Below are 26329 nucleotides of genomic sequence, written 5' to 3'. Positions count from 1 at the left end.
TATACAGAATAAACTGTTTGAGCAGGGAAGAAAACACAGGTAATTAAATGCATTTTGTAAACAGTTAAAGAGGGAAAATAGGTCACATTTATTCCAAGCAGTCTTGAGAGCGCACTTTTTAAGGCATTAATGTTGTGAAGAGATCTGCTTTATGTGAGCCTCTGAACACCAAGAATACGGGAAAACGTAATTACGAAGCACAGTAGAAGGAAGCTTTGTTAGTACTGGTAAGGCTTCTAGTCTCCCAGCCTTTCTCCTATATGCAGAGATAAAAGAAACAATTGAGGCAGCCAAAAAGATTTTAAGTCAGGAACAATCACAGTATGCAAACTGTTCAGTGCTGTCCTACGATTTAAGAACAGATACATCACTGTGTGTTCCTGTACAGCCTGTAAGTGCTCTGCCTGCTTTATCTAATAATGCCACATACACCTCGTCCCCCAAATTTCAGTCATAACAGAAAGTTCCAAGCAAAGAAACAGAGATGTGATCTCTCTGTTCTCCATCCTGCTTTCTCTCACACTTTATCTACATGATGTACTGAACGCAGGCACTTGTTCTTCTGTATCCCCAGACAGCGGATTCCATAGCGTTGCTCAGGAACAGAATTATGCCCGAACTACATTACTAGGTGCAAAGATCCTAGCCCACTCATTCCTTCTAACCACCAGTTACTTTTTTTTTGCGTACAAGCAAAGCTAAATTCTTAGATATTGTCCAGTCAGCCCATAAGACCCAGCTTTCTAGTCGGTTTGCCACTCTTTCCCCATGAAATAAATCATAGCTACCTTTCTACTTTTCTCCTTTCCAAAACCCCATGCCATTTTCACTAGTGCTGCTTCTTCAATAAGTTTGTTCATTTGAGGCTCTTACAGATGTACAGGTGTTACAGATTCATAGGGCATACCTCCAAAAGTCTTCTGAGTTCCCCCTGCATCTCGGTTCCACATGCAGCATTCAGACCTCATCCCTATTGTTTGGGAAAGGTTGTTTAACATAGCATGGTTCTTGCTACAAAAAGCAATGTCGTAACTCAGAGCATAATGGTTAATTCAGCTGCAGATAAAGCCTAAAAGTGATTTGCTGCCATCAGCTCTGGCGGTTAGGATATTAAGATAAAGAACAGCATTTCCCAGTTGCAGCTTGTGATCACTTTGTGAGCAGCCTGATGGCTAAAACACGCATCAGCTCTGCTGGCTTCTTTCCCACAAATCTAGGAAAACTCTGTTGACTTGACTCACGTGGCAGGTTGAGTGCTTGGGGAAAGGGAGACTGAGCTCACAGTTTGTGAATTAGGATTGCCTTCTTGCAAGATCCACAGGAGAAACAAAAGCCTGGCTCTGTAGCCTACTTTTATATACCACACACCAGTGCAGTTTTTGTAGATGATAAATCAGGCCAACCAGATGCATTCTAGTCAAGAATGTTCATGCTACATTAAAACAGCAATATTTCCTTTGCAGATGATAACCTCACAATATTTTATTATTAAGTTTGTGGTACGCATGCTATCTCAATCTCAGTGATCTTTCCACAGATAGTTACTACACACTTCAGTTCTGAATTTACTGGTGGACGAACTATTTTCCTGTGTTCTTATTCAACGTTAAGCACACTGTAGAAGCTACTGTAATCATACTATAAAAGCAATAATTATAAGAGGAGGCAAAAAGCTGAGATATTTAGAGCCTGATTCATGCAGACCAAAGGGAGACATTCAGAGTGACTTCAGCTGACACTGGATTAAGCTCTTACCCACTATGAAATAACTCCTCCTTGCTGTTCAAAGCATCCAAATATTCTGAAAGCTTTCAAAGTGAAATAAGCTCTCCGTATACCTTAAAAGGGAAATGGAAAATTTCCCATTCTGCCCTTCCAAAAAATTCATATTAATGGTAGAGCTTCAAGACCTCTTCAGGGAATCTCAGAGCAATTACTGTTTGTGCCCATTCAGACCTTTGTTTCTCCATGAAACCTCCAGCATGAGCTCATGTTCTCAACAAACACACTTCATGATATAAACAGCTATGGAATTGGAAAGAAACTAAAAATGCCAACTTGTTCTGTAAAGCTGACAGCTGCTTATCTTCCTTTTCTGCAGGAAAATTACTGGATCCTTTTCTCATTTCCCAAGCCATACATTTCTTTGTTATCTACCCGGTCTTACTGTATTGATGGCAAGACTCCTTGATGTATTTCACCTGTATGGCCTTTCACATAGATCCATATCTGTCTTGGTCCCACCGTTAACACCAAAACATGAACATTATACCACCTGAGTTAAAAAGAACTTATATGTACAATAAATTCTGTATACTCAGCTGCCCATCCTATAAGGATGTACAGACTTCTTTCAGAAGGAAGACTATGTACAAAAAATAAGAAACTACTTAATTATAGAGTTACATATATCTTTCAGGAGACAAAAATAATTTCAGGATCCAAAGCAGCTGAAAACCAGTCACTTAACAATTAAACGTACTGGAAACAAATCAAATTCATTTTTCTTCAGAAAATGGCATAACCTTTCCCCGTACCATATGGAAAAACAGCAGAATCCTAGAACACAACTGGTGTTGATAGTGGCACAGTACTGGCTAATCATTTTATGAAGGTCACCCTGATTCATGCAGCCAGGCAGCATCATAGCACAGTCTTTCACTTTTCTTTGTACTAGGTCCTACCAAATGCAAATACCAGCTACTTAGCTGGTCATGAAATTAAGACCAGAGGCTTTAACTCGTTGCTTGAAAACTGATTGTTTAGAGCAGCTTACAGAGATTTAAAACTCCGCTTTTCATTGCACAGCAATACTGTGTTGCCTCTAGATCTGTCCTCTGTAAGGCATGTCTGAGTCTTGGAAAACTACACCATTTTTAAGTTAAGAGTACACAATAATGCAGTATTTTTTCCAAGCCTCAGCAGTACAAGCATTGCATCAGCTAAAAACTAAGTATACCATATGCATGCCAACACGTATTTTCACAGTAATATTTGGTACTTATCAGTGATTAATCATGAATGTTCTTAGGAAGCCATTAAACAATATCATATCTTATGGCTGGCCAAAATGGAATCAGAATGAGAGAATCTTCCTAGACCATTGGAAAGAGCTGTTTGAGAGGTGATAAGAAAAACATGAATTCTCATTCTCAGACTATTACTCTTTCCAAATTTATGTTCTATATTTATTCAATATTTGACCCTATTAGAACAAGTAACAAAATTCTCACGAGTTAAGCCAAAATATAACAACAGTCCACATGGGAAAAAAAAAAATACAGTAGATTTTTTCCAATTCCTTACCTTTACCTCCCTCCAGCAGTTTATTCACCAACTGTGAAGTTTGTCTATTACTCATACTCCAACAAGCTCAGAGGCACCTAAAAAAAAAGGATAGAAGGTGTTTCCATAGCAAGTACCGCAGAAAACAGTTTATTAGTTGAGTGTCTACATATGGCCAAAGAGTCTAGTTTATTCTATGTTAGAAAAGTAGGCATTATTTGACCAGAAATATCAACTGTCACTAAATTAGCAATAGCAGAAAACATCAGCTGAATTACCATGGGAAACAGAAGAAAGGATGTATTAGCATCTTTGCTAAGCGTTGTGTATTTGTAATTGGGAAGTAAGAGTTTGTTTGCTTGTTTTTGCTAAGCTTACAGACGTCATTCTTCTCCTTTTAACATTGTGTTTTAATTCAGTAAGTAGAAAGAACAAAAGTAGAAAGGAAGTAGAAAGACCAATAGAAAGTTGGTCTTTGAGCCCCGTTGGTACTGAGACTGCTGACCATCTGCATAGCTGTCCAGCCAGCCGAATGGCCTGAGGAATCAGGGTGGGTGCCTTAATTGCCCTGTCTACAGCAGCATTCACATCTCTGAAAAAGATTCAGTTCCCTGAGACAGTGTCCGGCTGATTTATCAAAGACACCTTGACACCTGGCCTCTTAGTACGGGCTGTTCTGCGGTCGTAGCACGTTGCTGCTTGCCCTTAAGTCAAATCAGGGGGCTGCCTTCTGCTAAGGAGGTAAACGATTTCCTAAACCAAAACTGTAGTGGCCTTTCCCAAGTCTCATCCCTTGAGACACAAGCATCTCCTGCTGGTCAGCTCCTCGTGCAGGCAGTCCTCAGACTGTCACCAGCCCACACACTGCTTCTTGAAGCTGCTTCAGAAGGCCAGAAGCTGCTCCCTGGGGCTTCGTGCTGTGCGGCAAGGATCACACTGGCCTCACACCCAAGACTCCCTCCCAGCCTTTCCCAGTTTCAAGGGCCACTTGTTACTTCTCTGAGTAATTCTCTTTCTTCCCAGGGCTTAGTAGGATCTGCAAATACGCTTTATGGTGTGGGATTTTTTTTGTTTGGTTTCGCTTCTTGCCTCTTGGGCTTCTCCCAACCTATTCCAAATCCCCGTGGGCCACATGCTTTCTGAGCTTGCTTCTCTAGCTGCTTTGTGGGAGAACCAGAGCTCCTTCAAGCTTCAGCTCTCAGTACTGCTCCTTGCACAATGCCAGGCCAAGCACCTTGCCAAGCTCCTTTCAGCAGCACCCAGCAGAAGGCCTCTGCCTTGCACCAGCCTGCGACCAAGAACACCCTTGTTCTTGGGCAAATGAAGCTGAGAGACATCATTGCATCCAAGGCCCTGGAGTAAAAAATCTAAATTAATTGATGCATGCAGATTTATTCTGTTAATATCATGAGATGCTATGAATCCCTACCTACTGGTGTAGAAAAACTGCCTGATGCGTTATTGTATAATTGGATTCCATGATTTATTTCATGCTGTATGAAACAAAAAGCATAGGTTGGCTTCAGTTCTGACTTACGTTCTCATAATCCTAGAAAAAATTGTTTGGCTGCAATGAAATGACTCTGGAGTTGCACAGAGTTATAAAATCAGCTGAGGAATCTGCTGTAAGCATTAAATGTGGAAAGGAAGGCAGAGGGAAGTGCTGCATTCAGCACTCAGGGCCTTTGCCTGTCTTTTGCCTATCTGCTAGAAATTTTTCATACTGCTTGGTTTCTTTCTGTCTTTTTTTATTTTAGTACAATTTACTCGTAGAAATTACTACACCTTAAAATCTCATTGGGACTCAGGACAAATTGCTTGCCAATACTGTGACTAGTAGTATTTTATGTCTTGTTGCTGAAAAAAAAAATGTTTCTTCTGTTACATCAAAATCTCAGGCTCACTAGCAGAATTTGACTGGAAGAGAAGTATTGAAAAGCCTTGAACAATAAATTAATCACCATTCTTTTGTCTGAAATCAGAAACACATGGTTTTTCTTGTATCTATCTGACAGAAGAGGAATATGAAAATCGAGCTTTTTTTTTTTTTTTTTTTTTTTTTTTAATTAAATTAAATCAAGGATTTGAACTGGCTTGCATTTGGTTGTTGCACCAGTGGAACATTAGGGACACTGTGTTATTGGCACATTTACCTGTCCCTTCAAATGCTCAGCCACACTCCTGAACCTGTAGACAAAAGAAATCCTGTGATATTCCACAGGAAAGATGAAGGCTTGTTAGTATTGATATCCTATGGTCCATTCATTTAACGTATTATAAGGAGTCTTCTAAAAGTACTGCTAGATCTCCGTATGGATACAAAATTTTAAAAAGTTATTTGCTGGAATAAACTAGTTGAGTAAGTGCTATTGAGCACCTGGCAGTTCATTTTTAGTAGACTTTTCATCCATCATCTGTCAGTGCATTGCCCAAACTGAACCAGGTTTTCGAAGCTGTGTGTCAGGTAGCAGCCTCCAGGCCTGTATGCTGCTGCTTCAGTTTTTATTACCCAGCAAATATGCTGGAAACAGTTATATCCAGAAAGACCAATACTATTTTCAGTCCTTGAAGACATGATATTAAAAGACAGCTTTCTTTTTGCATTTCTAGTTTACTCTTAAGCTATTTTAGCAATCAATTCTGAGACAATACCCTCAGTGAAGCTGGAGTTAGGGCCAGGGATAGATAGCAGCAATATAAGATTGACCAATTACAAGACTGTTCTACATATCTTTGCAGCAAGCATGACTAATTCAAGATGATTTTTTTCTTCATAAAGGAAAAAAATTTAGGGCTATACTGGTTGATTTTTAACCAGTAAGCAATTATAACAAAATTGTACTTCTGGTAACCAAATTCTACTAATTCCTGAAGGAATTAAATAAAGGGAAAGGAATTTCAGAACAAGACAGAGCAATCCCAAATCAATTTGATCTTTCAAATCCTTAAAAAATGAATCTCAAAGTACAGCATTGCTATGCCCTGTTGCTTTTACACAAGTGCACAGAAGATATGGAAAAAGCAGCAAACAGTAACAACAATGCAATATAATTACATGAAGCTTGCTTTCCTTGAAAAAATAAGGTCAATGTAATGCTGCTCTCTGTTCTGCAACAGGGTTGTAGCTGTAGTCCTGCAGTCAAAGAATTTACAGGGTCCAGAATCCACTGCTTTAAAAAGCATAAACAAACAGATTCAAAATAAACAGGGTCAAGTATTAAAATTGAATGTTAGCATTGCATTAAAAGTTTCACCTTTACAGTGTTCACATAGAAAAAAAAAATAGTAAACTTCTACTTAACACAAGTGATAATGTTTTTTTCCTAACGTCTACGTAGAAAATGGGGTTTGCATTAGGTACGGCTTTGCCCCTAAAATTTAACAGTTTTGTTCTGATAATTTCTTCTATTTTCTTATTGAAAAGGAAAAAAGAGTAAGAGCAAGAGAACATGGAAGCAGGGCCTCTCTTCCTTTGAAGTTCTACTCCTGCTGCTTTTTCCTCATATGTAGTCACAGTATTCTGAGTGTCACATCATAACTTCCTCTGCAGCTGCTAGTTTGATGACACAGAAGATTATGACTTCAGGTAAAGACTAAGCACCAGGAACAGATGTACAGTAAGAAAAGACATGCAAATAGGCCCTAATTAAAAAATAAAAATAAAATTAAAATTTAAAAAAAAAAATAGAAGAAGAAATTTAAAAAATAGAGCATGTAGAACTCTTTTTTTTTCCCCTTCCTTGGGCTACTGCAAATTAATTTATCTTTAAAAAAATATATATATATATATTCTCCATAAAATACTGGTCCAGTCTAAGCAATATTTTGGTCACAAAGATTGGAGCCAAATGCAATAAAGGTGAAGCACTTCAGTGCAAATAGCAGTATAAAATTTAAATAATTTGATCATTACACCCAATTGCAGAGGAAAATAATTTGAAAATTAATGCTTAAAATAAAAGTAATATTTTCCATGTCACCCCAAAGCTACTCTACAGGGAGCTTGGTCTATGCAGATCAGGGACCTTTATCTAACACATGGTGCTTTCCCTCACCAAGTTGCACCGCTTAACCCAGTGCAACTATTTATGCCAATAAACTTTTGGAGCACATGAACTGGAGAAGAGAGGATTCAGGTTTCCAGTTGCAAGACGAAACCAAAACATTTCAGAAAACAAATCCTAAAATTTGTTTATGTCAAAACATATATTTGTTTAGCCCAAAAGATGATTTTTAAGAAATGCTGTCAAATAGTTTTCTAGCTGATTATCTGAGATATAGGTGTATTTTTGAAGCCTACATTTACAGTGAATATTATAATAGCTTGCTAATTTGTGATTTTTGGTACTTTTAAAAAGTTAAATCTATTTTCTGTGTTTCAAGTCTGCAGAACAATATAAGAGAAATGCCATTATATTTGAAATACTATTGTGAATCATAAATTTTGGATTTCAGAATGGAGATATGGTAACAAAGATTTGGGAAATAACTGTTTGGAAAGTAATGGCACTGTGGTCATTCATGATGTAAAGGTGTAAGAGGCAAAGGTAATACGGAGTATTCATATCTTACCTTATTTTATGAGGAAAAAATGAACAAGCTTTCACACAGCCTTTCAGTACATAACGACACCGAACATAATTTTCTGTGCTTTTACTTAATTTAATAAATTTAATATTAAAATAGGCCAATACAAAAGCAGCAAGCTATTTAGGGTTTAGATAAAAGAGCATTTAGATGAGCTACTTGCAAAAATATTTTCTGATATCTGTCTGTATTATGGCAGAGGCCTTTGCCTGATGTCACTGTGTTTACAGAAATAATTGCCTCAGAGTAGTGACAAACATCAAAGTACCAGTGTGTGTATTTTAGAAATAACTCATTAGCTGTATATAGCTCATGGTTTACATGTTTTCATGTTTTAAGCTGTAGGTTTGTTTATGGTGTGTTGTTTGTTTTTTTTTTTCCTGTTATCTTTTAGTATCCAGTAGTTAGTTTTAAGGTTTAGTAAACCAGGGAAGAAAGCTCAAGGGAAAATGATGCAAACACATCTTGGGAAAAGCAAATTGAAGCTATTCAAAATTCATGACATTAAGAGTTCTGGGAGTACAAGTTCAGACTCTCAAACTGCATCTGAATTGCTGCAGCTCTGTCAGATACCTGAAAGCATGGTAATGCATAGGAAAACAATTTCTAACATAACGTATTATTTTAGTTACGCGTATCGATCATACCGTATCTGTATGGCGACATCTCTTTATATTTTTCTTAAGGGTCTTTCATTCTTGGAGCAAAAACATATACTTGAATGAAGAACAGACAAATCGCATGAGCAGAGGGTAGGCACAGAAGATAAACATACTTTGCAATGTGCAAACAAAGACATGATCAGACTGAAGAAATGGCTGCACCAGCTCCTCTCACCTTGGAAAAGTTTGTTGGTTTTTTTTTGCAGTAAATGAAGGGAGAACTCCTATAGGCCCTAATTTATATCAGGTACCCCACTGACAAACAGTCCCAGCCTGGAGAAGAGCCAAGCATGGGTCCTGAAGAAACCAAACACCAGTGAGGAAAGGTTGAGATTCTTTAGAGAAATAGGCTTTAGGCTGTCACATCTTCCCGGGTGATATTCAAGAGGAACAGGTGGGCAAGACACTTTCTCCTGCCCCCGTGGCTGAGTTTTAAAGATCCCCTAGTCACACATTAAAAATAATTTGCTCTTTGGCTGGGGCATCCCTTAGATCACTTGTGACTGGGCTGTGGCAAAATTTGACAAGAGTGTGCATGTGAGCAGTCACAGTCATTTGATAATCATACTAAAACCCATTTTTGCACAAAACTGAGCAACTAAGGATGGGAAAAAAAAAAAAGACTATTAATTCTTAGAGATAGGGTTGGACTAAATAACATTGGGGAAATAATAACTTACTCAATAATAAATCTCACTATACATTTTTTTGTAGGAAAAAACATCCCTCTGGTCTCCTGGCTTGTTGTCATTCTGGCATCTTTAAATGGCATCATGCGTACTTAGAAAAAATAATACAACAGCATTGCCCTTTGTGAGCTGTAGAGAAACATTTTTAAGCAGAAATGTGAATGCTTATTAACTGTTCAAACGTTGATCTCATAGGAATAGCAAATGTTTATTTTAAAAGGTCACAGGAAAAAAAAAAAACTTCAACACAGCTTCTGGGAGGCTGGAAGCACTTTAAGTGTGGGAGTTCATAGAGCTGCTGAACTGCAAGGTAATAGTTGGACTGAGAACAAGACACAGCAACATGCTGTGGTCTTGTTTTGACTGTAAATGATTTGGAACTCGGTGAGTATTCTTGTGTGCAAAATCTGTTTCTTAGCGACAGAGCAGGGAGAAGCGAGTCCGTAATAAGTGCACGTAGCACTCTGAGTCAGAAATACACTTTTTGCTTGGGGATGCAATGGGGTGTCGTAGCCTGAGCGTGGAGTGGGAGGTCAGGACCTTCAGAACCTTCCTCCTACACCTGGTGCAGGATTCTTTGGGGCCCTGCACTAACGAGCTGAGTTAATCCTCTCGGGCACATGAAGGCAGCACCAGGAGATCCTAATTATAGTGCCAGCCCAGGTCTGCTCTTCACCCAGCTGCCTTGAGCAAAAAAGCAGCTACACAGGGTGAGCTCTAACATGGGAAAGAGGTACAGCAACAAACTCAAGTAAGGTCTCTCTCCTACTTCAATCTACCAGCTTATGCAGTCCTGTCAAAGACTGGCACTTACATCCTGCCACCTACCTGGGAAGAATCCTGAAGTTCATTTTATCCTACTTTTTGAGTACTCTGTACAAACAGACTGTTTCTTGGAGTGAGATTTGTTGCTGAATCTTTCCTCCCTAGTTTTGCTGTTGGTACAGTAGAAGCTGATTATCTACCTAATAAAAATATTTTGTCGGTAAGAGTGTTATCATACGCCAGAAGTGAGAGAGTACCATGTACTTAAAACATAGCAGTTCTTGATCTACACCTTCTTTGACAAACCAGAGAGAGAATGGAAGTAGAAGGATGTGTGAGTTCAGATCTTCAGTTGTTCTAAGGTATTACCACACAGTTATTTTCAGTGGAGTTGTGCCAAATTCCACCCAGGTAAGGAACTTGGCTTGTAACTGTTCTTTTTTTGTGTGTTTTTATTTATTTATTTATTTATTTATTTATAACCTTTGTTTCCAAACCCTTTGCATTATTTGTTGTTTACATATTTTATATGCAGTTCCATACCGAGACATGGAAACTAGCTCAACACCTGATTCTTATCTCAAGCTTAATTTTATCATGGTTTTAGTTTGTTGACTTTAATTCCATTATAATAATAAGAGAATGATGTTTGGTCTATTTAATCCAGAATCGCTGATTCTCTTTTGTTTTGACTCACAAAAGAAGTGAGTCAAATACAAAATTGTGTAATTGCAGAACTCTCATAATCAAAAAAAAAGTTCTACATAAAGAAACATAAAACGGTATGCTGGAGTATTAAAGGAAAGTTTATTTTTTCTCTACTGATTTGATAAACATAAGTGCTTAATCTGAATGACTGTATTGTCTTACTATATTATGCTGTAGAGTTTTATTTCATTTTCATTTTAGCATTATGCCTAAGTTTATCACTGCATCAAGGATGAGAGAGGTGTTTTTTTTCATGTTTCTCCTTTTTCCACACTCCATCCTTGACACAGAAGTTCTTACCTTGAATTTAATAGAATCATAGAACAGCTTGGGTTGGAAGGGACCTTAAAGATCGAAGTTCCAATTTGTTTGGCCATAGATTCCAGTGTCTAATTTCTCAAACTGAAATATACACACCTGGAGTGAATCACATTCCTCTAATGTCCTGAGCAGGTCAGAGGTGGAGACAGTCATGGCAATGACATTTTGCCTCTTCTGCATGTCTAATTTCATGGTTATTCAGCAAAATGCTTGTGACTGTGGTAATATAATAGTTAAGATCCACCAAGAATTTCCCTTCCAACTCCACTCAGCAAATTATCTGAAGTCCCTGCATATACCCCTTTATACACACTATAGTTATCTCTCTCTCCCTAACTCAAGGGGTATAAGAGGTATATTACAGAAAATTACAGAGCTCTGGAATGCTTCTTAGGGGAAGATTGTATCATAAATGAGGGTAACCTTGGTTTTCATACTGAACGTGTTGTAGAATTAGGAAACCTCAGTATCTCAACCCCCAAGCATGATGGGGAGAGAAGAGTATGATAAGAGTGCTGAATACCAAAGGAAAAAGGAGATCTGTTGTTGGGCCGTTAAGAAATGGAGGGGAGGGTGTTGGTTTTTGTTGTTTGTTTGTTTTTTTTTCCCCTCTAACTTTGCCTTTAGTGATATATTTTTTTTCCGCTTAAGATCTTGTTTTCATCCAGATTTTTGAGTTGGTTCCAATTGTAACTCACTTGGAAAGCTCTCCTTTTGGAAGCCGTGCAATTAAGGTTATTGACTGTTGTCTATTGCTGACTGCCTGCTGGGAAAGGAAGCGGTATTGTTGATTACTGTAATAAAGGCCAATTTTTCCTTTATTCATACACTGATAAATCAAATTGGATTTGTTGTACAGAGTTCCATACAGAGATTATGGTGTGTTATTTATGAAACCTCAGAACACTGTAGTCTGTTGCTGATGCAAAGTGAATTTTTCTTTTAGCCGTACAAAAAGAATCTGATCATGGTATTAAATTCCAGGTATGGAAGTACAAAGAACATTCTGTGTGGCAGACTGAGTGCATGAACACAGTTTGTCACTGAGAACTAGTACCTCTGGTCTGCTTTGTCCATTTTTTTCCCCATTTCCCATTGCTCATGGTGTACTCCCAAATATTCTCTATATTTTGATTTCTCAATCTGCATAACAGTAAGAGCAATTTACCTGACCCACAAAGCCATAAGGATGTATGGACTAGGCACTGCAAAATGCTCAGTGCCTTCCTCTGTGTAATCCAATGTGAATCAGAATATTATTTATCAGCTTCAGGGGCTCTGCCTCAAACTAAACTCCTGTACAAAGTTATTAGTGCCAAGTGGTTAATCCATTTTGTTGTAGATGTTTTCACTTTCCTAGCTCTGTTGCACTAAAAGCTGGCCCTTGAGTATCTCTACAGATGAATTCGACAGCACTGGAGAAATTATTTCACTGTTTAAAAAACTTGCTTTGTATAATTACTGTCATGTTTGGGACTCTATGGTGGGTTTTGGTTTCATTTTTTTTTAATGTAACTCTTTGTTTTACAGATGAGGGCAGGAACGCAGTTGACCATGCAGGTGGTGCACATATTGTAGTAGACCATATAAGGTCACTGTGCAATAAGACAGATCCAGCCAGTGAGAAGCTCTTGACTGTCTTTTGTGGCATGCTGATGAACTATAGCAATGAGAATGGTAAACAACACCAAAAACTTGCTTTATGTCTACCAGGAGAACAACCCCATCAAAAGAGGGGGAAAAAAAAAGATAAACGTTAAACTGTAGGTTTATGTTGTGGAAACTAACACTAAGTTATTTAAAAAGATCAAGTAACTCCATTCACATATACAATTTTCCATTTCAGTAAAGTCATGTTCCAAAAATACTGTCTTCCTGAGGCAAATCCATATAGCAAATCACATAAAGATTTAAAGTCAACATTTAGAATTTACTTGTGTCTGAAAGCAATACAGATTTGTAGAAGTAAACTAGATGGTTACATTAAGTCCTCTTTTTCATTTAGTATCAAGTGACACTATAATACTGATTTGTCCCAGGCATTCTTTTGTTGAAATTTGGGGTAAATACGCTAAACAGTTCATTTTTCTCCATGAGAAATGTATACAAAACCATGTTACTTTCATCTAATATAAATGGGGAATAATTTATGTTTATGTCCAAGTGTCCTGTGCCTACAAAATATAAGCGGATGTTCTTTATCACATTAAGTGGAGGTGTTTAGGGCCTGGGACAAAAATGCGAGACGGTAGCTTAAGTGAAAAATCCTTGACCACCGAGGCTAAGAAAACACTGTTCTACAGTACTTGTACAAATGTACTGCTATTTTAGTACCTAGCTTGCTTCTGCATGCAAGTGTGGTAATATGCCAAGGCACATTTTATAGCATTCACGTAGTTCCAGGTTTTTCTAAATTGGAATTTCTGAGAAAATGGGGAGAAATGTAGAAAGCTGAATAGAGGCTGTTCTCCCAGCTTGAAATGGCACAGATTGCAAATGTAGTTAGCTAATCACATTGTTTCTTCGATCATGCCCATTTCCTAATTTGTAGTCTTTTATCTTAGGAAGAAATAGCTTCTGTATTAGCTACTTACCATTGTAATTTATCAGTTCCTGTGATAAATCCTGTGATCACTTCCCAAACCTGTGTCTTCCAAACTCTTCTGCTTTTGAGGAAGGTCCTTAGGTTTAATTTTTTTTTGACCTTTATAAATTTTTAAACTACTTTACCATCTCTTCTGGTATAGCTTTTCCTTGTGTGTTTGCTGCGCCATCTCTCCAGAGCTCTCAGCTCCTAGTGTTACTTTTCTGCCTCCAAATATCACTGCTGTATATGTCTCTTTTCTTTCTCTTGTTCTTGCATTCTTTTTCTCTCCTCTTTTCCTAGTACTATCCAGGAATACTTGTTTACAGTACTTCTGCCTTCTTCACCAAATAACAACTTTCTAGCTCCTTTATTTCATATGGTTTTCAGGAACTTTTTTGCTTGATGTCTGTGTGTCACATTTTTTTCTGAATTTTATAGAATTAACTCCATATTTTCTTTATTTGTTAATTTTTTTGGAGCAAATAGATTTTCTCACCTATAAACTGCCACAATCCTCTGCATTAAGACTAATAAGCATCCACTATATTTGGTAGCACAACACAGACCAGTCCCAAAGAGCTGTATAGAGATACTGCATCAATTTTGCTTCAGTGGCCAAGCTCCTAGCAAATCTTCCCTAGATAAACTAAAGATAAATCTCCAAGATAACAGTTGAACTGTTAAGAACATTGAGTAAATGACTTATCCCATCTAGTAAGATAGCTTATTCTGATGCAATCAATAAAGCAGTTATATAGATCAGTGTCAACTAGGAGGATTCACTAGCTGCTCTCTACTCTGCTAAATGACATCTTCTCACCTCACACGAACTAACAAACTGATGCAATGCTCGCAGGATCTACTGAAGTGGTGTCAGAAGTGAGAAACAATCCCAGCTCCTGATTTTGGCTGCAGACCACTGCTCTGTCCCACCACCACGTCAGGGAGGAGTGCTGGGGACTTTCCAAATCCTCACCTTCGGTCCATGTACCTGGTGGTCTCTGTAAAGGACCTTTCTGTAGGCACCCAGCACCCATGGCTATGCTGTGTATTCTCTGGTCCTGTAGTTCTGCTGTGGCCAGTGAGTCTGCCCTCCAGCTGTGGCAACCACTGAATTAAAGTCTGAATTAAACAAACAAACAAGCAAAAAGATAGAGTTTTAAGAAGAAAACTCAGGAGCATGTGCGTGGTGAGACAGGTAGTTGGCCTGCCTTGCCAGAATTGTTTTAAGAGCCATAGGTACAGCTGTAGCACGGTTGTGAACTGCTCTGAAAATACTACCTGCAAACCATATTATGTGTTCAGTACGACAGTCTGTGTCAAATGTAAGCCCAAGAAAAGCGCTTACTTCCACGTATCACAGCATCAGGTGGATCATATGCTGAGTAAATGCAGTTCTCTACTGACCTGTTAAAGAAGCAAACTCAGGTTGCCCTGACAGTGAATTGTATGCACAGATTAACAAATACTATTTTCAGGATTTACATGCAAAAACTCAATCCCACGTTACTTACGAAGAAGATAAACACTGTATTGGTTTTATTGAGAGATGAGAAGTATGAGATTGCATCCTAGAGCCCCAGATTGCTTTGCCTGTAGTTATGGAAACAAATTGGGCAAAAATAAAAAAGAATACTGGAAGCATGAGAAGGAAGTGTTTCAGTCTTTGAAATAGCACTTCTACCTTCTGTTTTATTGTTTCTCTAATCTTTCCCTGCTTAGCATGCTATGAAACAAAGTTGCAGGTGGGGACTTTGAAGATTCCTTTACCACTTTTAATGACTCACGCTCCTTCAAGTTGCACTAGCTATCCCCATAAGGATGATTACAGTGTATTTGGTTTAGTTGTGTTTAATTATCTGTGAACACCCTAATATTTTCTAATTCTTAGCATTTTATGAGCAAAGGGCATATAAATTGTTTATTTGATTCTAAACAGCTCACTATTCTCAGTCTACTAATTGCCCTCTTTTTCAAGTAGTGACTACTTTATTTTTAATAGCTATAAACTACCTTTTTTTTTTTTTTTTTTTTTTTTTAAACATTAGAGACTCATTCTAGAGTGCTTCGTGTTTTTGAATTAGCACAGGGCATTTACCACACATGAATTTTACAAAAATGGCAACTAAAGCGCAGCTACAGGTAATATTTTCTTTTCCTAACCAGAGCAAATTAGCATTCCTGTATCTTGTGCTAGTTCTGGACGCTCAGCTTGCAATTGTAACTCCATTCATAACGTTGTTGTCTAAGCTTTAAAACTGAGATTTCCTTTGTAAGGTTCTTGTGCCATCTGCTCATGTTCTGGAATTATTTTTGCCTGCTGTCTCTCAATCCTTTTGCTTCCCTGGTATCTTATCATTTCATTAGGTGCTACAATGTTAACAGAACAAACTTGGCTTTAGCATCTCTTCCTGTTCTTTTAAGCTTTAAAAAAAAAAAAAAAGTGTTTATTTTTAATTGCATTGCTAGAAATCAGAGGGATGTTTTATGGGATGCATCCCTTTGTCTTCAGTCTAGGATTATCTTGACCCTGTCTGTCTTAATCGTATTTTAATGCCTGTTTTCAGTCAGACTCAAATAGCTCATCCCTGCTTTCCATTATTAGTTCATAAAATGCCAAGTTGCAGGTATGGCTAGGAATGAGACAAGCGTGTTTGTGGACATCTTTGCTCGTGGCATAATTTCCATAAAGAAGCAAGTCTTGACAAAAGCCTGTAGCAACTATTTCTTTGTCAAGCCATGCAAACTTTCTTTAGGGAACAGAGCAACTGTGCTTTAAAAGAGCTGTTTTGGCACCCTTTGATGTGATCAGTGTGTTGTTATACTTCTCCCATTCTGAAGACGTATTGGTACGTACAGTCTCTACATAGCTACGAATCTGCTGAAGAGCAAGGGACAAAGCAAGCTTGGATAAAGAGTGAAAAACTAATAATTAATAAAACTAATAATCACATGCAAATAGTCACGTAAAAGAGCTAGTGAAATGAGTAGTTATTCTGCAGATCTCATAATCCTGTGACCTAAGACTATTTGCAAGTTAATGGGATCAGTCTATAAGGTAGCTAATTGTCTCTCTTGAGACTTACAAAACAAATCACAAAAGCATTTTTAAATGGATGGAAGAACTAGGTCAATTGGATTCTTAGGTAGTCAAGTTGTAGATCAGAAGTCAACTGGACACAGTATGCATGTATATGTATTTACGTATGAATATATAAAGAAAAAGTCTGTTTATAGATTACTTTCTCATCTCATTTCATATTAAACTTTAGTCTGTCAAAGTTGTCTTTTTCATTCAGTGCCTTTGTAAAATGTAAAATTACGATGTTAAATCATACAACTGCCAAGCTTTTCTTATTCTCACAAAACTCTTAGTGACTGGAATGAGTGTTGGGGACTGTCTTGCATTGTTTACCATCTACAGAAGCTACACAAGGACTGAAAGGGAGATTTATGGTACCATGATCATGGTCTAATAGCAGTATTTCAACGTTTCCTTCTAAGACTTACCTTTGCTAATTTTCATGCTTGCCGTGGTTTTTGTTTCATTTACATCACAGCTAAAAATGTTTAGCATGCTTTCAAGTCCTAAATATACTTAAATGCAAAGTAACATAAAGCATGTAAAAGCAGATAAAAAGTATGTTTGTTTTTTCTTAATGATAGAGAGGTATGTTATATGATGATTTAACATAGATGTGGGGGTCACAAGCAGTTGTGTTTTTGTTTTTTTTTTTAGGGTATGAATTTATGTCACCAATTTGTAGAAAACATTAGTGATATAATCACTGTTACTGATTAAACACAAAATGACTAGCTGTTTTCTGAAATTCTGTCCAAAATCAAACAGCCTAAATCAGCATTTTGAATTCAAATGCCCCCAATAAAGTTCTCAATTTGGGATATTCTCCTCAGATCTTACTCTTTGGAGTTTCCATGTGTGTCACCGAAGGACATGGAGCCATTGAAATTCAAGTTTTAGGTAGGTAATTATTTGTGCTGGCGCATGTATTGATTGCCTTTTATCTACCTGTATATGCATCTGTGCAGCATCACTATCAGTGCTTTTCAGCCCCGAGAGAACACGGAGGCGTCTAACTAGTGCAACATTTGATAGCAGCGTAAAATTTGAGAGTTTCTTTTCTAGTTTTAAGTCAGAAATTCAGAAGAGGCATTCGGTTTTTCATGCTTCCCATTCACTATGCACCAAGTTCTGCTTAGGAAGCTGGTAGGAATGTTGTTTCATCCTGAGACATGATGTTGCCGGGCCTCGTGGTTTCATTTAGCCCTGCATCAGGCAACTTCTTGTAGGATGGATTCATATTTCCCCTGTGACTGTCTCCTGCTCTAATAGGGCCCTAGCACTTCATGCAGTGAAGGGTTGACATTACGCAGTTATTCCAGGTTACCCAGGCCGTGCTCTTTCACTGGAGAGCATGAGAGCTGCTGCTGGTCCCTGTTCTGCAGGCTGAACCATTCCAATGTTTTTCATTTCTCCAAACTAAAAGGTGCTGCAGGTCTCCATACCAGTGAGAAGCCAATTGCTTTTCTCCCCAAACTTCATGCTAAACTCATTTACCTCAGGGCATCACATAGGGGCAAAATTCAGATGAGAGAATCTTTGTTAAAGTTTACCCTTTAATAGAATTTGCTCTTGCATTTAATAGAGAAAGAGCCTCCTATTGGTGATAACAACAGATATAAAAAACAAATTCAGAATTTGTATGGGAAGCCCAGGCTTAATTATGGCCAACAGCTGCTGGCGGCCTTACATTTTTGAAGGTTTTGCCTCCTGTGCAGCTTTGTGACTCACAGGGTTGTCCTATCTTTGTCAGAGGAGAAAATACGTCCTGCTTACCGCAGCTAAGGCATTGATACAGTGCCTGGATTTTCCCTTGCTGACGATTCTTTATATCCCATTCCTGCACTAGGCCATTCCTGTGCTCAGGTACACTCCTACACCAGGGAAATAACTCTGGTATGGAGTCAGATGCAACATCTGACTTTTAAACCAGTGCAATTACTCTTTCGTGGTATATTTTCTTCTTCCTTTTTTCCTGTTAGGGATTTCTAGAGTCCCTTAAAGCAATGCCCTCTTGAACAACATATCCTTCCATTTAGCTCTTAAGATTCCTTTTTTTCTTTCAGGGTTGGATATAGTTTCCCTTTTTCCACTCATCTTTTCCTCCAGACTTTTTGTATCTATTGTGTTAAGAGAAAGACAGCAGAAAAAAGCACTGCTCGAAGTACAGAGTTTGTGTTTCTGGTGTCAGAATGCTTTGCCAAGTGGAGCCCATAGAGATTACTCAAAGAGATTCTCTCTTTGTCCATTAGAGTTGGATGAAGTGATTTTAGAGTGACTAAAGGCATAGTCTAGTAACAAAACAACTTCTTTCCACATAATTTTCTATGGCATTTGTGGTTTGTGTCTTTGTTCTCCTACTCTCCATGACTACCAATTTTCCTTCAGCATTTTTAAGTGTCTGCAGGGGACAATCACAAATCAAGGAGAAAAACAGATTATTTACCAGTAACTTGAGTTCTCCTACACAATCATTTTCTCCAAAGAACCATTCCAGCTCCCCCCCCTCGCCCCCCCCCCCAAGTTTCTCTATTAAGACGTAGATGTTTCAGTTTGGGACGAAGTAGGAGGGCATTGTAGTGACTCACACATCTGCTGGAGGTAAAATGGCATTCAATGCATGCGCTAGTGCAATTTGTACTTACCTGAAATTTGACAACTTCAACAGCTCTTTGATGTCTGAGATGGTGTTCTCATAAATCTCTCTAAAGACCATGAATCTGTGGAAGAGGTAATACCCCCAGCCCACCCTCCCACCCCCCAAAAAAAAAGGAAAATTCAGTTACTGGTAAGTAATACAGTTTTATTAAAGACATCAAGCCATAAGGATTCCTGTTCATTCCCAATAACCTGTAATAACTGCAACATTTACTTATTTAGTGCATCAAATTGATGATTATTCAAAAAGCATTTTTACTAAATATAAATGAACTAAACATTCCAAAATCTTTTCATAATTTTAATTACATGAAAATTTGAAATGCATTCGGCAGAATCTTGAAGGCAAAGACGTTTCTGAGAGCATGAGATGATACAGTTGTAAGATATTTTTATCTCCCTATAAAAATTGCAATTTCTATGGCTCTGATTCCACAGATGTTAAAAACTTCAACTGATTTCAGCTGCTCAGAATGAATTCCTTAAATAATAATAATAATTCCCCCTGTAGGGCTTGATCCAAAGCTAAATGAAGTAATAGAATTCTTTTGAATTCACTGGGCTTTGGATCCTTATCTTTTGAGTCTATAACATTTAAACATAGCTAAAGTGCTTAGAAATAAAGGAAGAAAGATGCTTAGGAAAATTACTTAACATCTGGTGTGTTCATGTCTGCTTCATTCTATTCAACTGTGAAACAATGTTTTTCTTCTTTGCTATGTTATAGGTAAAATGTGTAAGAGAAAATATGGTTATAAATACTCCTTTAAAACAATCATGTTTCTGCCTAACTATCAAAGCACCTTTCTATTTGCAGACATCTAGGAGCAATAACTTTCTTACTTGTAAATACTATAAACTTTCATCCTATGCAAGAAATTATCAGAATGGCTTCTAAGGACTTTTCTTAAACCTTCCATTTTTTTTGTCTTTATTAAACTTTCTTTTTTCTCAAGCTCCTCATAATCTACATTGTGACTTCCTGTGTTTATAAAACTTTTCATGTTTATTTCAGTACCAGTTTATATTCATTCTACTTTTAATTTTCCAGTTTTGATCTTTAAGAGATAACAGTATATAGAACCACGCTCTTAGATAAATAAGTTTTTCACTGATGTAGTTTTGTTTGATTTCAGTCAGCTAGTCTCAGTCAGCTAAGAACCAAACCCAACATATATTAGGAACCACAAAAGGACCAGTAGCTGCATAATTCACAATACCTAACTACCAGAGCAGGAGGGAATATTTCTGGGAAGGTGTCCCATTGCCAAGGGAAGGGGGAATTCTGAGTCCATATCCTGTGTCTGGACCAGATCCTAGTGTAGAGGAGACAGCCATTTTAATGCTGCTTAGGCTAGAAGTTGCTTTGTGTGAAAAATGCTTTTTTGATTTAAAGAATACTACTACACACAGAAATACTAACTCATTGTTATACTTTCTTTTTATGTAGATACCCTGCAGTCGCAGCTTATCAATATGGGTGTTATTCCTACGTTAGTGAAATTGTTGGGTATTCATTGCCAAAATGCAGCTCTGACAGAGATGTGCCTTGTTGCTTTTGGCAATTTAGCAGAACTTGGTAAGTCCGCAATATTAATCTCAAATTTACATCCAATTTTCTTAAAGTTAAATATTAAGAATAACAAAAGTCTTGCACTGATGCTTCTTCCATTCCTTCTGGTATATTCAAAATTTAAAGCGAGCAATTTCTGCTTATCTCTAAAACCCATAGTTGTCTCTTTCCCTCAGTAACTTAAATTTATTTGGATACTTAGTACACCTTATGTTTTATGTTAATGTTCTTCAATGCAACTGGGCACATTTTAAATCACCAACAGCATTTCCTGAGCAGTATTTCCTACTTACAGTGAATTATTTATTAATAATATAAATAATATATCCTGGTGCAGCTCCACAACATTGTATCAGGATTAAATTGGGCTCATGGAAATCACTGAATGGAACTGAGACAGGCACAGTTTGTAAATCTGCCTGTACAATATTCTTTTAGGTGTTGACTTTTAACATGTAGTAGACTAAATACTTGCGTATATAAATCACGAACAGTACCAAGCTAGAGATGGTATTTTTAAAAAGTTTACTTACAACTTCATTTAAATTGAAGTTTGTGATCATGCTTTGATCCAGAGCCTTTGCAATTGCATTGATTTTCATTGGTAAATGAAAACTAAGTGTTTCTAACTAACCAGCTGGTTATTAGGTCCTGCGTTTTATCACCTGTGTTTTAAATCAGTGTTGTTCTTTTGCTAACCTATTTTGTGGAATTCTAGTCCTCTTATTTTTTATTTATTTACTTATTTACTCTGGAGCATAATAATATAGCAGTTAGGATCATCATCCTGAATTTCAAAGGACATTCAGCAATTCAAAATGTGAAAAATGTATCTTTAAGTTAGTACTATTTGGAGGCCTGGAATTATTTAAAGCGACGTATGTTCATAGTTTTCAAGGCCAGAGGGAATATTATGTCCTCATCTACGCTAGTCTGATCACACACATAATACCTTTATTCACAGGAGGCAAGTTTGCATAATAAAACAACAACAGAAAGACTCATCATAATAGCACTAAAGAAATGAGTAGATCAGAGATCTTCAAGATAGGCACTGTGTCTATCTGTCTGCACAGGAGAAAGCGTAATACAACTCATTTACTAGAAGTCCATACGGATATTAAATACAATAAATGGTATCTTTGCTGAGAATGCCATTTCCTTTCCCTGTTTGGGAAGAGCCAGCACTGCCCAGCTGACCAAAAAGAGCCATGAGAAAGAAGCTCAACGGCAGCCACTTCCCTTCCTGCTCCTGGGTGGTGAAAAATAATGCTTGTTCTATGAGATTGGCACAAAATTAATTCAGCTTGTAATACTTTAATCTCCCTTAAGCAAAAGCTTAGTTGATCACATCGTAACTGTAATATTTTATTTTTGCCTTATAACTTCAGGGAGTTTTATTGTTAGGTTGTCATCTTTCATCACTTAGAAAAGACAACTGCAATGCACAGATCCCTTGAGAAACATTAAATGAAAGTTATTCTGTGTCAAAGCAGGGCAAAAACCCAATAGAGAGTAGTAGCTGTGCTTTTATAAATACTGGAAAGGTCAAAAATCCACTTAGAATATGCTACCCGATCTTACATATAGAGAGAGAAAACAACAATAGGATGTATGGAAAAGGGGCTGGGTCAGTCTGCAGTTCCTGCTTTTTCCCAGTCCTTGGTCAATTCTACATTAAAATAATCCCTAACGATCCATTAGAGCAGTAGCAAAGGTGCTGGAAGGTTTTTTAACTACAGATGGTCCTCAGGAGGTGGCAACTGGAGAATGCAGAACACCAGTCCTACCATCTGCATCCCCTGTAAAACTGCCAGTGAAGAAGAATAACATGCAGGTGATGGAGGAGGAGATGCTTTTGTTGAATCCACGATGTGTGAAGAACCATTATCTGCTGGCTAACCTCCTCGTAGCAAGCTAGCCTATCTGCAAAGCTGCCCTGTGTGATCTGCGCGGTATGAAACAGCCATGCACAGATCTCAAAGGAAAAGTCACCATTGCAAAACCATGTAAAAATTTTAAAGCTTTCAGTATGACTCTTCATCTCTCCCATGAAAAATGCAGTATATAATCTGTGATTCTTCCTGTTAAGCTGAGGGTAATCAAAGACTTAATATCTATTTTCATAACGTTACTGTTTCTATAGCTACCTTTACATTCTCTGGGGCAGAAACAGCCCCAACAGCCTTGATCATAAATATAGATATTTTTTTAACAGTCTTAATCATAATTAAGTCAGTACATTTGTTTAGAAGCATTAGACATTTTTCTTTTCATTTAGTGACAAGCGCGAGTCTATAGTGCTTTTCACAGACAAGAACAATTAATCATCTTACTGAATAAACACGGTAACAGAGAGAAAATAGTTCTACTTTTTGATTTGTTTACTTGATATGGTTTTGTTGTTTTTTTTTCTTCACAGAGTCAAGTAAAGAGCAGTTTGCCTACACAAACATTGCTGAAGAGCTTGTGAAACTGTTCAAGAAACAAATAGAGCATGATAAAAAAGAGATGATCTTTGAAGTTCTGGCTCCCCTGGCAGAAAACGGTGAGAATTTTAATTTTAATCTTACAGTATTTTTTTATACCAAAATGCTATAAAGGAAAGGATATTGTTGTCTCTTTTAGGGACTAAAGGCGGAGTAACTGGCTGCTTTGTTCGGAAGTTTGCATGGTTGATCCTTGTGATGACAGTTTCAGATAAAGCGAATGTCAATTGTCTGAGCACATGATGGGGGGCCTACAAGTTGTTGATGCTGATTCCACCTCTGATTCGCTTTCTGTATGATTATGTTACGTTTGATTTCCCCGTAACAGCAGTGGGAATATTAAAAGCAGCTTTTTAGAGGATTTCACAGTATTTTCTAGACAAATGTGAATATCAAAGATGCCCATAAGAGCTTTGATATAATTTTCTAATGATAGATGCTAGGAAATATGTAGTAACTATCACACCTCTGCTTCATATTAATGTACAATAATAATGAAGCACTATCTTGTAGAACTGTTAAGTGTTATGCTCGCCTTCAGCACCATATTCTTCTCCTATATTTTGAGCACAGTCCATTTGATTGAAAAGTTACATTTTAGACTCAGTGGAGCTTATTATTGGTAGTTACTTCTCTAAAGTAGCCAGCAGATTTATCTGTGAAATGAGGAGAACTCCATTTTCCCCTCAAAGCTCACAAGAGGCTGTTGTAGTTCTGTAATCCCTGAGGAACAACAGGAAGAGCACCACGATCGGCTAAAGTGTTCATAGCCCATTACAGCACCAAAAAGTCAGCCACTACATCATTTCCTGGGATCTCAGAACCACCAACAGTTTCATGTCCTATGGAAGTATTTTTACAAGGGGCATGCTAATTGCAGAGCTAAGACCAGGACGCTCTCTGCTTACTATTCATTAAGAGATCATTTAAATTTAATTTGGGGGTTTGGTGGAATATATTACTATTAGCCCCGGGAGACCTAGGTCCATTGTCTGGTTTGAGCAGTGAATGACAGGGATGTGTGCAGGATCATCCCTGCGGGATGTTCCTCCAGAAGGACTTCTGTGTGGTTTGTATAATCTACCATCTGCCCTTAAGGGAAACTAAAAAATGAGTTAACCTGTGGAGCTAGTTCTGGCCTGAAGTGGGAATCAGCTCAGTATGAAGACAGCACAGTGTTTGATGGCTCTTTACTTTGTTTTCATCACCTCAACATTAAAATTTCTTTAAATGGAATAAATCTTAGAATGGTAGATTCTGAAGATTTAAGTCTCATCCTACTCTTTTCAACGTCTATCTGTTTTACATGGTATAAATCAAGATAAATCTTGACTTCAATTTAAAGAAGTGGTAATGTCTATTCTCAGCAGTTATTTTGTCTTTTATTGTAAATGATATGTGAAACAGGATTCCTCTCTTCAGTTCTAAAAATGTGCATTTTGCCAAAATCTATTCATTTATTATATAATAACTAGCATGCAGCTCTAAAATTGTTCCATCCTTGGAGACTGATGCAGAATCGGGTCCAACTTTGTGTTAGCTTCACGTATCTCAGTTCAAATGCTTAATTTTTCTCTGCGTTTTATGGTCACAGTAAACTTTGATGGGTTTACTGCTGCTGAACATAACTCAGCCACTGGCACGTTACAAGGTAGTCAGCTGAACTCTGTCACTGTGCATTCAAGGCATGTTTAAAGGGAGTGAGTTCACTGTGCTGGTACCGTTTAGGTGCTTTTCACTGTAGATCATTGGCAATAGGTCAGCAGGCAAAAACATCTAAATGAACAATTTGCAGAATGGATTTGGGGGGAGTTGCCTTGTTTGTTTGGTGGGGGAGGTATTTTAGTTCGTTTTGTTCTGTTTTTAAGGACCCTGGTGCAGCAATTTATCTTTCAAATCACAGCGACCTGATGTTCCGCAACTTTTTAAGGGCCTCAGTGCAAAAGTACCTATTTAAAAAAAAAATCCCAGTTGAATATTTTGTGTTCCCTAACAAAGTTCATGAGAAGGCCAGCTGCTTTGAGAGAAACCATTTCGGTCAGGCAAAAAGCCTGGCAACAGCAGTAAATGGAGAGGATCAGACACATCCTTCACCAGAGGTGCGACATCTCCTCACCCAATTGTCGCTTGTGGAAAAAAAAAAATGCATCCACGGCTTTGGCCTTAAAATGTTTTTAAACTTGGGCTAAACTCCTTACTGTTAAAACACCATCTCATGCAAAAAAACTATGCACTATCCATTTGTTTGGACATTTCTGCAGAGCTTCTTTTGTCTAAAGTTGGTATGAAAAAACTACCAGAATCACTTTCATGGAACAAAAAGAGGTGACAGAGCATCAGGCAACCTGCCATCCCCTCTTAACAGAAAAGGAAATTAGGCATGTAAAAGAGGAGATGCCCAGCTCCAGTCGCAGGGGGAAAAAAAAAGGTGTTAAAAATTGTGTTGCAGAGACAGAAAATGTTGCTTCCAAATCCTTCCTATTTCACCACCTGAGTAACACGTTCATCACCTTCTCTGTTGAGCCTTATTGCTAATAACTAAGCATCGAGTTTGCTGTATCAGTGTTCAGGTTTTCTCCAATCACAACAAATTTCTCTCCCAGCCCAGCCTGCTGGATTTGGCCTTACTGTACTCCTCCTGCAGCCTTTTCAACAAAGGCCGAAACCTTGGCTCAGCTGAAAGAAATAGGTGATTAATTGCTCTGAAATTTCATCAAAAAGTTTTGTATTTGATATTTGCGTGTCTGTGGGAAGTCAGTTAGTTCTTCTGTGGATGAAATAGAAGGTGAGACGTTAGGTTTGTTCTGCAGCACACTCCAAAGTCTTCAGAGATCCCTAACGCAGCACAGCCCTTATGAGCATGCTGTGTAAGGACTGAGATGCCAGATGTTTTCTGCAGATAAATTTGCTCATTTTTGAGAAC

At 37.8% G+C, this 26329-nt stretch overlaps 1 protein-coding gene across 5 annotated transcripts in view; it reads left to right on the top strand.

The window, feature by feature from the left end:
- The window catches only part of RAP1GDS1 (Rap1 GTPase-GDP dissociation stimulator 1), a 95434-nt gene that overhangs the window by 56572 nt on the left and 12533 nt on the right, over positions 1-26329 (top strand). For 4 of the 5 annotated variants that reach the window (XM_082759111.1, XM_082759110.1, XM_082759113.1 and 1 more), the window contains 3 exons: positions 12548-12694; positions 20795-20923; positions 23340-23465. In XM_082759111.1, the coding sequence (XP_082615237.1) occupies positions 12548-12694; positions 20795-20923; positions 23340-23465 (402 nt within the window). The remainder of the gene's footprint in view (positions 1-12547; positions 12695-20794; positions 20924-23339; positions 23466-26329) is intronic. The other variant, XM_082759112.1, reaches the window with a different exon arrangement.

Source organism: Aythya marila (assembly GCF_965140915.1).
Source record: "Aythya marila genome assembly, chromosome: 4".
In the NCBI taxonomy this organism is placed as follows: Eukaryota; Metazoa; Chordata; class Aves; order Anseriformes; family Anatidae; genus Aythya; species Aythya marila.
The sequence above is the reverse complement of the archived record's forward strand: the minus strand, read 5'-3'. Positions and strand labels throughout refer to the sequence as shown.